The following is a 9,769-nucleotide window of genomic DNA, read 5'->3' on the forward strand; positions in this document are numbered from 1 at the left end:
ATAGAAGGTGGCAGGAGAGAGCTATATATTCCGGAGCTCACCGTTCACCACACACAGGCTGACAGGCTCCCTGCCCACCTCTGCTTCCTCCAGGAACACAGGTATGTGCCCCCAGCTGCTCCAGCTCAGTAACAGGAATCATTTCTGAAAATGGTAATGGTGTGTTTTCTATCATGCATCTATCTCAGTCTGTGTCACTGTATTTTACTTATTCTGCCAGAGTAAAATTGAAACACCTCCATCTGATTTATCCTTTATCTAATTTATTTCTGATTAAACAAATGCTCCCTTAGGTACACATGTGGTGAGGGGGAGAGTCTCTGGCACCCATAGAAGCCTAAAGGAAAAGGCAGAGAGGTGCCTCATGGGAGCTCGCTGAATCTTTGTGTTGGTATCTGTAATAAAGCATCTTCTACCCAGGCCTAGTACTGCCAGTGATGGAAGAAAGATAAAGATATTCTATTACTTTTTCACAGAATTACTTTTTTTTTTTACATAATTTTGATGGTTGTTTAATTATGAAATTAATACAGATACATTGAAAGAGGCTTGAAAAGTAGAAGAAAGAAAAACTTTAGTTGCCAGAATCCCACAATCCAAACATAATTTCTTTTAAGAAAATTTCATTATGGACTAACCTTCCCTTCATTAAAGTCATAAAATGAATCTGATGCTTTTCTAGGAGTTCCAGATCTCACCAAGGTCGCCATGAATTCACTCAGTGCAGCAAACACCCACTTCGCATTTGATCTGTTCCAACAGTTGAAAAGATCAAAAAAGGATGACAACATCTTCTACTCCCCTCTCTCCATCTCATCAGCATTAGCCATGACCTACCTAGGAGCCAAAGAAAACACTGCATTCGAAATTGGGGAGGTAGGTTGGGTGTCGGCTTCGTACACGCTGACCAGCTTGGACAGATTTCTCTGCCGGCTTGCGTGCAGATGGCCACAGATCTGCCTGTGTAGCACAGCAGGCTGAGCATGCGCTCCCGTGACTCGGTGAGCACAGAGCTGTAAGGGGCACATGCCCTCCCCAGGGCTCTGCCCCATTCACTTCCTTGTGCCTAGATTTCCCCCTGATGGCTGGGATGAACTCCCACAATTGTACAACAAACAGAGGCAAGGATTACAGGGAAGAGTAATGGGAGAAGTGATGCACTGATTTAAATTCATGCAAAACATTTCATGCTTTCTCAGCAATGAATAATGACACAGGATTCTATGAAGTGGCTGGTGATCAACCAGTTTTGCTGTGGTTTTTCAAGGAGCAAATGCTTACACTGAAGTTTTCTTTTTTTCCTTTGTTTAGTGTTTTGGTTTGGTTTTGGTTTTGGTTTGGGGGTTTTGTTTTGTTTGGATTTGGGTTCTTTCTTTTTTTCTTTTTTATTTATTTCCAGATCTTTTGAGTAGTTTTCTTATCCCACTTCCTGTCTCTTCCAGGTCCTTCACTTTAATGAAGCCACAGAGAACACAAAAGAAAGAACTACAACAGATCATGTGCGTCACAGAGACTTGGGTCTAGAAGGAAAACTGCATATCCAGGAGGGTCATACTTGAAACTGGGAATTTCAGATAAACTGTGAAAAGTTCATTTTTAGGGAAAATCTTAGGTAAAACAGATTGGACAGAGTTGTATCTCATTTCATATTACACACTTATTTCATACATTTGTCTCCTGGGAGGAGATCAGCACTGTGCCTGAAGAGCTTCAAATTCTTGCTTTGCTGTTCACCAACAGGGAACATGAACAAGACACAACTGCCCTGAGGCACAGTGACCTCATCCCAGTAAACTGGGAGTAATAAAAGAATCTTCCTCAATGCATACAAACAGATACAAAACATTACAACAGTGCCTAGATTACTGGAAACCCGGATAAAGTTTATGTATTATTATTATAGAATAACAATAATTACAGTAATCACAACACTGTTGCTAAAATAATATAATTTTAATTAATTCATAAATGGAATTAACACATCCGAGCACATTTTGGAAAATGATTAGATGAGATATATAGTTTATAGCCTTAAGGTCCAAAACTCTTAGCTAGCAAGTAGAAGGTTCTGGATTCAGACAGGCCTAGGTTCAAAACTTGGCTCTGCATCTCTTTGGAAAGCTTATTTAATTCTGAGTTTCTTGTTTTCATCTGAATAGGATAAAGACTTAGAGATACCAATGTAAAGCCCTTACCAGGCACATGCTATTCCTACACTTAGAGTATGACCATCATTAATGAAGAGCCATAGATCATGGTCAATAGGTCTTAGAAGAAATACAGTCTAAGAGAGTAAAGGGCTTCACGTCATAATGTAACTGAAATACACAAATTCAACATTATCATACTATTAATGGCTGTTAAAATGAAATGTGCCTCTAGCCCTTAAGTAGCGTAAGTTTAGCTGTGAAGCTTAACCTAACCACCTGTACCAATTAAAAGACAATCCAATGGCGTAATGGTGCTGCATCTGTAGTTAAAAAGTGAAAAGACTGGATTGTTTAGAGCAGGAAGAAAGAATTTCCTGGAGGAGACTGAACATAAGGACTTTGAAGAATATTTAAGTAAATCCACCAAAAATCAGGGAATAACAATGAACATCATCTGTGGGACTACCGAATTTTAGCTTTGGATCTAACAGTTTACATGGGGTTAGTATTTATATTTACATTGACAGAGAATGCAATGTGCTTACTTTCTGATATTTGAAGGTTGAAAAGTTGGGAAATGTGCACCACCAATTTCAAGAGCTTCTGACCGAATTAAAGAAACCCACTGATGCATATGAACTGAACATCGCCAACAAGCTCTACGGAGAAAAAAATTATCAGTTTCTTCAAGTAAGTTTCGTCTGGCCTGCCACATCTTTAATCTGAATCCTGGGTCCTATGTCCTCCAATGACCAAATGGGAGAGACTGAGGCAGATGAACCTGGCTGACCCACAGGCAGAGCATTCACACAGGGTACAAGACTCCCTTGCCTCAATTATACCAAATGAAGTGTCCTAGAACCTGACAATCTACCAATATAAAGTGTGGGTTTAGGGATTACTTCATAACCCAAGAGGAGGTTCAGTAGCAAAGGAAGTCATGAGATGCCCCCAACGATCTGACACCAGTCAGTCACACAGTGTAAATTTTGGTGGGCAATGACCCAGGAAATGTATGGCTAATGGGATACGGCTTAGAGGGCAGACTTGGAGAGTCTCTAAGGGAAGCTGGGAAAGTGCCAGGAAATACTGAATGCCCAGAATGGAAGATGTAAGCAAAAGCGAGAACCCTGTGGATTGACAGTACTGCTGAGGAGTCCCAGAAGCATACCATCTCCTTTGGAGCATCAGGCTTTGCAGCTTGCAAACCACAGCCTCTTCTGCCCCAGCCTATGTTGGAAGGTACTGCCTTTCAAAGACCTCAATCTTGTGCCCGCCTATACTTCTTTTTCACACTACCTGCATACTAACTGTATAAAATATGCGTGGGCAAGAAAAAGTAAATTTCTTCAGGGTCTGGATTCCTGTACTATATTTTGTCAAGACTGAAGATAACTAACTTGGGAATACATAATTATTGATAAATTACTCTTAATTCCTCCTTTCTTCCTTCCCACGTCAAAGGAATACATGGATGATGTTAAGAAATTTTACCTAACCAGTGTGGAATCTGTTGATTTTCACAATGCTGCAGAAGAAAGTCGTAAGAAGATTAATTCCTGGGTGGAAAGCCAAACTCATGGTAGGGTATGAGAGATCACCCATAAAAAGCAGGTTTTTTTTTTGAGTCCCTGCTGTGTGTAAAACCTGTTCTTGACACGATATGGGGTGCCAGTGGGGTGGGGGAGGTGGCTTCGCAGAGAGGCTGGAGGAGGGCACCGCAGATGACTGAATGGTCCAGGTAAATGTGGAGAGCAACAACGGGAACCCAGGAGGTATAAAAGACAGACAACTACAAAGAAACACAGCTGGCAATCTGTGTTTGCTCACAGCCAGAGATGGAATACCCCTGTGGCTCCCAAGACTCTGCTCAGACCCCATCTTGGGTTCACATCCTTTAAATTCTCTAAGCGGAGAATAAAGAGGAAGATACCCCAAGGAGTGTTGTCTGACAGCACAGGGCATGTATTTCAGGTGATAGAGTTCATGCCATTTGTCCTAAAGAACAATCAAGCCCTATTTCCTCAGAGTGGTAAGCCCAAAGCTGAAAAAATACAAAGGAAGGGAGGAAGGGAGGAGTGAAGAATGGAGGTGTAGAAGAACTCGGGGAGAGAGGGAGGGTAGGAATGGATTTGCTACAAGAGTAGCTGAAATCAGCGCATCCATGTTCCGTGTGAGATGACTGAAGTCACCCAAAGACAGAGAATCTGAACACCTTTCCCATGACAAGAAGGGGTGTCTCCAGCAAGGGTAACTCCATCAAGCTGGTGCCACAAGGAAAGCTGCATCTGGAGAATTATTGCTCACAGTCCCTAAAGTGGTGACTTGTGGGAATAATTAATGATCCATTGTAACTTTCAAAGCATCTTCCAGACAAACCACTTGCACTTTCACAGCAGACCTTTGATTTTCTTTTGCAGAAAAAATCAAAAATCTGTTTCCCAAAGACTCTCTCAAGGATGCCATTCTGGTTCTGGTGAACGCCGTCTATTTCAAAGGACAGTGGGACAATAAATTTGATAAAAAAAACACTGTGGAGGAAGAATTTTGGCTGAACAAGGTATTGTAATTTACTTATAATAATGCAACACACTCATAAATGGAATGTTAAATTTAAACTCATATCTGATAGCATATACAACAGCAGGTAGAAAATAAAATTTGTCATGGTTGTCTTTTCTTCTTGTTTTATTTTTTTACTTTATTTAGATAGGAATACTCGAAGAAACTCTTGCTTCTAATTCACAAATTTCCCACATCATCTCTTAGAAGGAGGATTTGTTTGGTATCTCAATAGTATTATCTTCTTTTGACTAATGCCTCACTCGGCATTTGTTTGCCACATTAATTACTGCAGGATACAAGCAAACGTGTGCAAATGATGAAACAATCCAACGTTTTTAAATTCACCTCACTGGAGAACATGCAAGCCAAGATCCTGGAAATACCATACAAAGGCAAAGATCTAAGCATGATATTGCTGCTGCCAGATGAAGTTGATGGTCTGCAGAAGGTAAAATCTTGTACCTCCAATTCTTCCTACTATTTGCCTGATTTCCCAGTAGTACAATGTTTGTGTGGGTTTTCACTGAAGCAAGGTTCACAGATGGGTGGTGGCGGCTGACAGAGTTCAACTACAGTTTCTTCTCTGCATAGTTTCTTCTCTGCATACAGCCTAAAAAAGAACTGTTAAGAAGAATCTGGTTTCCTGCATGTTCCAAAAAGTAAATGTCTTAAATATCACAGTGTCACATGGAAGAATATACAGAAAATCTCAACATCACAGGTCCCATTAATATTCTGATGAAACTATGGAATGTCAGTTCAGAAGAAACATACCTAGGCACACACATTAATATTTTGCAACCATAAGAACTAATGTATTCCAATCTGTTCATCTGAAGATGAGGAAATGAACATTCATATGTAGGTGACACGTGGAAATATCTGCCAGCTCACCCATAAACAAAACCGGCAAATTAAAATAACAAAGGGTACATTTTAAATATCAAATCACAGTGGTTTCGTAGACAATGGACGGATTTATCTTGATGCCTGCTTTCCAATTACGGACGCATTCTGTCCCTAGGAGCTCAGAAGTCATTTGGAGACTCACTGCTCAAAGTGGGACAAAACAAAAAAGTGGGTGAAGGGATTATAATCTTCCCCTTAAAACTGTTATAATAAAGTTAATATATAAAAATACCAACAACAGTATCGGGCGCATTAAGGACATTCCGAACACGGCAGCTTCCAATGACTTCAAAAGCCTGGTCATGCTGCTAAAGTCACAGTGAACTTGCCTCACCCAAAATAGATATTGTGCTAACGGTGGGATCTGGAGATGCTCAGGGAAAGTAATACAGCAATACATGTGAAGGTCATGACAGTGTTCATACTTCAGCTCAGCAATCCTCATTATCAATGACATCCAGGAATCCCAGTCCTGGGATTTTAACCTAAAGTAACTAATCCAAAAAAGGCAAAAGCTTTTGGACACAAGTGGCTCAAAATATTGAAAAATTCAAAATTTTGGTGCATCTTTGTATTACCAATAGTTTAAGGACTGGCACATAGTGAATGCTTAAAAATATTAAGTAAAAATTTATACATTGTAACAATTTAGTAGTAGTATTGTGTAACAATTTAAACTTGATTAGAGAAATATATATCTGTATAAGAAATGTTTACAAGTGGGTCAAGCAAGAAAAAGGAATAAAAGTAGTGCCCACACTATAAAAACTATTTAAATTAGGGTGTACAAAATCATGTACACAAGGATAGTAACAAGAGAAATCTATTTGAAAAAGAAGCATGTCATATGTGGGGAGTGTAAAAAATAGAGATACATAGTTCATCTCTTACAAAATAACTTTATTTAATAATTCTGTTGTATATACATATATGTGAATATATATCCATATATACACATGTATAGATATTTGTGCATATTTATGCATATATAAATATAACACAGACATGAATATATAAAACATTTTTCAATTGTATAATATCTATTTATGACTGTGTTATTTTTGCCTGCTCGGATAAGATGTGATAAACTGAATCTTCTGCATTTGCATTTACTGTTTAAGTAAAAGTTTTCTACGATTCGATCCAATGTTAAATCGTGTTTGACATCCAATGAGAATCACACCAGCTGTTACTTTTTTCCATTGCCATAGCTTGAAGATCAACTCACTGCTGAGAAACTAATAGAGTGGACAAGCTCACAGAATATGAGCAATTACCATGTGGATTTATACTTACCCCGGTTCAAAGTGGAAAAGACCTATGACCTCGAGGACACACTGAAAGCCCTGGGGATGGTGGATGTCTTCAGTACACAGACAGCCAACCTCTCAGGCATGACAGGGAGGAAGAATCTCATGGTGTCTAAAGTCATACACAAGTCCTTTGTGGAGGTGACTGAAGAGGGCACAGAAGCCGCAAGCTCTACAGGAGTAAATATCGGTATCACATCAGCACTGACTTATTTTCATTGTGATCACCCTTTCCTGTTCTTCATCAAGCACAATAAGACCAACAGCATCCTCTTCTTGGGCAGAGTCTCTTCCCTTTAGATGCAATCAGCCTGCCACTACTTAGGAGGAAATTCACAGTTGTTCCAGTACATGGATTGCTAGAACAACAGATTCTCTTTAATTCTTTTTCCAATCCAATCTCATAGTCACTAAGAATGTCATGGTTGAAATGACATGTCTGTCTATCGCTCCCCTTCTGCAAACACATGCAAATCTATTTCATCTCCCAGTGATAATTCCCCTTTGGACAAAATGTTCAACATAAGATAAAAGGATATTTTAACACTCTTATCTTCTACTAAATTTGAAATCATATCACCTATTTCAAAAATCATACCTACTATTCAAACTTATTAATTTAGATACCCTCATTTATTTGAATTCAGGTGATATCTGGAACGCTTACATGTCTAAATTTCTTTTATGAAATACATTATCAATAAAGCAATTACTTATTCATATTATTTGTTGCTTTTCCTTTTTCTCTTTTCAATAAAGTACAAGTGGCCTACCACACATAGGAAAGACAATTTAGAAATATATTGTCATATTAAAAAGAAAATTCAAAGTAGGAGCAGAACATCATGAGGCATCGGTAGGTTGGTACCAGACCACGAGAGGCTCTGTAGCCCATGTTAACAACTTCCTATTTTATCCTAAAATAAATCGTAAGCCATTATAGGTTTATTTGTTATTCGTTTTCCAGTTATTTGTTTTCCAAAGAGGAGAATGAGATCATCATATCTGCATTTTTAAAATATACTTCTGGCTATTATGATATAAATAAATGAGAGGAAAGAACAGTGTAGATACAGTGAGATTAATTAATAAGCTATTAGAATGTCAGGAGTGGCACTAAGAAAACAGATATGTAAGAATTATTTAGAAAGTAAAATGCACAGGATTCTAGCAACATATTAGATGTAACAGAAATGAGAGATGGAAGCCAAAAATGATGTCCAAGTTTCTGGCCTACCCAATGGGTTGAATGGAAGATTTTATTTTGGAGAGAAGAAAAGATCCTGGGTTTAGGTTTGTATTTGCTGAAGTTTAATTACTTTTGAGACATCCAAATGGATGCACTTGAACATATGAGTCTAGAGCTCAGATGCAGGATATGATCTGAAGCTCTAATCGTGTCATACTCAATATAAAAGTCTTAACATGTTTATTCAGGAACTCTAAAACTTGGTTAAAAAAGTACGTAGTGAAAGGCAAGAATGAGATCCTAGGGAGAGAGTATGAAGTGATAAGAAAGGAGGGCCTAGAACTGACTTTGAAATGTGTCAATATACAAACATCAGGTATTGACAATTTTTAGTTTTTAGAACACAGCTTTGCTTAAGGGACTGTATTCATTCCAAATCCTTCTCAGTCAGTACTGAATCCCCACTGATTTCATAAAACATGAATTTTGGAGGATCTGAGCACGGTCTAAATTTTCTTCAGCAGAATTCAGCAGTCCAAGAACTGAGCAGAGGAAGTAAATATTTCCCTATATAAGTATGAGATTTGGTCAAGGTAACTCACAGACTGGCGAGAGAGTGGGTAACATTATAAACCACACAATGAATAGGCTGGGTAGGGAAGGCAAGGTGTGAGGCAGTTGCTTTGATGAACAAGAGGCACTGGGGTACCTAAGGAGGTTGAAGAAAAGAAAGAGAAGATCAGAAGTTTAGCCCAGGACGAGGGACTTTGAAGTATATTTTAAAGGAAAATTTTAAGCAATAAATAAACTCAGAGTATCACCATGGGTGAAGTTATGACAAAGGCTCATAGGCATTAGAGCCATGTCAAGTAGAGGGCATGACTGATATCTAGTTATGAGAACTGAAAAGCTTTGCCTATATTCTAGGCCAGTCAGAGAACCAACTACCCCTGCATTGTGGCCATATGTAGAGAAATTGATAGAAAACTCAAATCTTGTATCTTCATTTTTAAAGTAATGCATTCTAACTCATTGAATATTCAGAACAGAATATAATGAGTCCATACTGACATAAAATAAATAAATGATCAAATTAAAAGTTTTATAAGGAATGGATATTTATATGCTTTCAAGGATCCTCCCCCACAGAACACCATCTCACATCTAGTAGAGTGGCCAAAACTTTAATTTTCATTTTAAAAACCGGCCACATCAAGTGTTGGAAAGAATATGGAACAACAAGAACTCTCATATAATACTGGTGGGAACACAGAAAGGTGCAACCATTTTGGAAATCAGTTTGGTAATTTCTTATCCAACATAAACATTTACTTAACATGTGATCTAGCAACTCCACTCCCTGATATTTACCCCAGAGAACAGAGAACATGTGTCCACGAAAGGACTATATACAAATGTTCATAGCAGCTTTATTCATAGGGGCCAAAAACTGGAAAGAACTCAAATTTGCATCAGCAGGTGAATGGATAAACAGACAATGGAATCATACTCGGTGGTAAGGAGGAAGACACTACTGACTCCCGCCGCAGCCTGGGTGAACCCCCCCCACACTGCGCTGGGCCAAAGAAGCGGGACAGAAAGGGCACGTAATGTAAATAATTCCACCACTATGAAGTCCAACCTGT

At 38.7% G+C, this 9,769-nt stretch overlaps 1 protein-coding gene across 1 annotated transcript; it reads left to right on the forward strand.

The window, feature by feature from the left end:
- Nucleotides 1–708: 708 nt before the first annotated feature.
- LOC118004717 (serpin B4-like) lies at nucleotides 709–7,234 on the forward strand. Its single transcript, XM_034996267.1, has 7 exons — nucleotides 709–876; nucleotides 1,443–1,499; nucleotides 2,712–2,840; nucleotides 3,615–3,732; nucleotides 4,571–4,710; nucleotides 5,008–5,163; nucleotides 6,836–7,234. The coding sequence occupies exons 1-7, from the start codon at nucleotides 709–711 to the stop codon at nucleotides 7,232–7,234; spliced, it is 1,167 nt and encodes a 388-aa protein (XP_034852158.1).
- The last annotated feature ends 2,535 nt before the right edge of the window (nucleotides 7,235–9,769 follow it).

The sequence above is a fragment of the Mirounga leonina genome, unplaced genomic scaffold (assembly GCF_011800145.1).
Source record: "Mirounga leonina isolate KUSES-001 unplaced genomic scaffold, KU_Mleo_1.0 Mir_93, whole genome shotgun sequence".
Lineage (NCBI taxonomy): Eukaryota > Metazoa > Chordata > Mammalia > Carnivora > Phocidae > Mirounga > Mirounga leonina.

Excerpts from the sequence above, each read along its gene's own strand:
- LOC118004717 (XM_034996267.1), top strand. The coding sequence starts at position 709 with ATGAATTCACTCAGTGCAGCAAACACCCACTTCGCATTTGATCTGTTC. Across the intron at positions 2,841-3,614 it reads AAAATTATCAGTTTCTTCAA|GAATACATGGATGATGTTAA; the intron begins GTAAGTTTCGTC and ends CCCACGTCAAAG. Across the intron at positions 3,733-4,570 it reads GGTGGAAAGCCAAACTCATG|AAAAAATCAAAAATCTGTTT; the intron begins GTAGGGTATGAG and ends TTTCTTTTGCAG.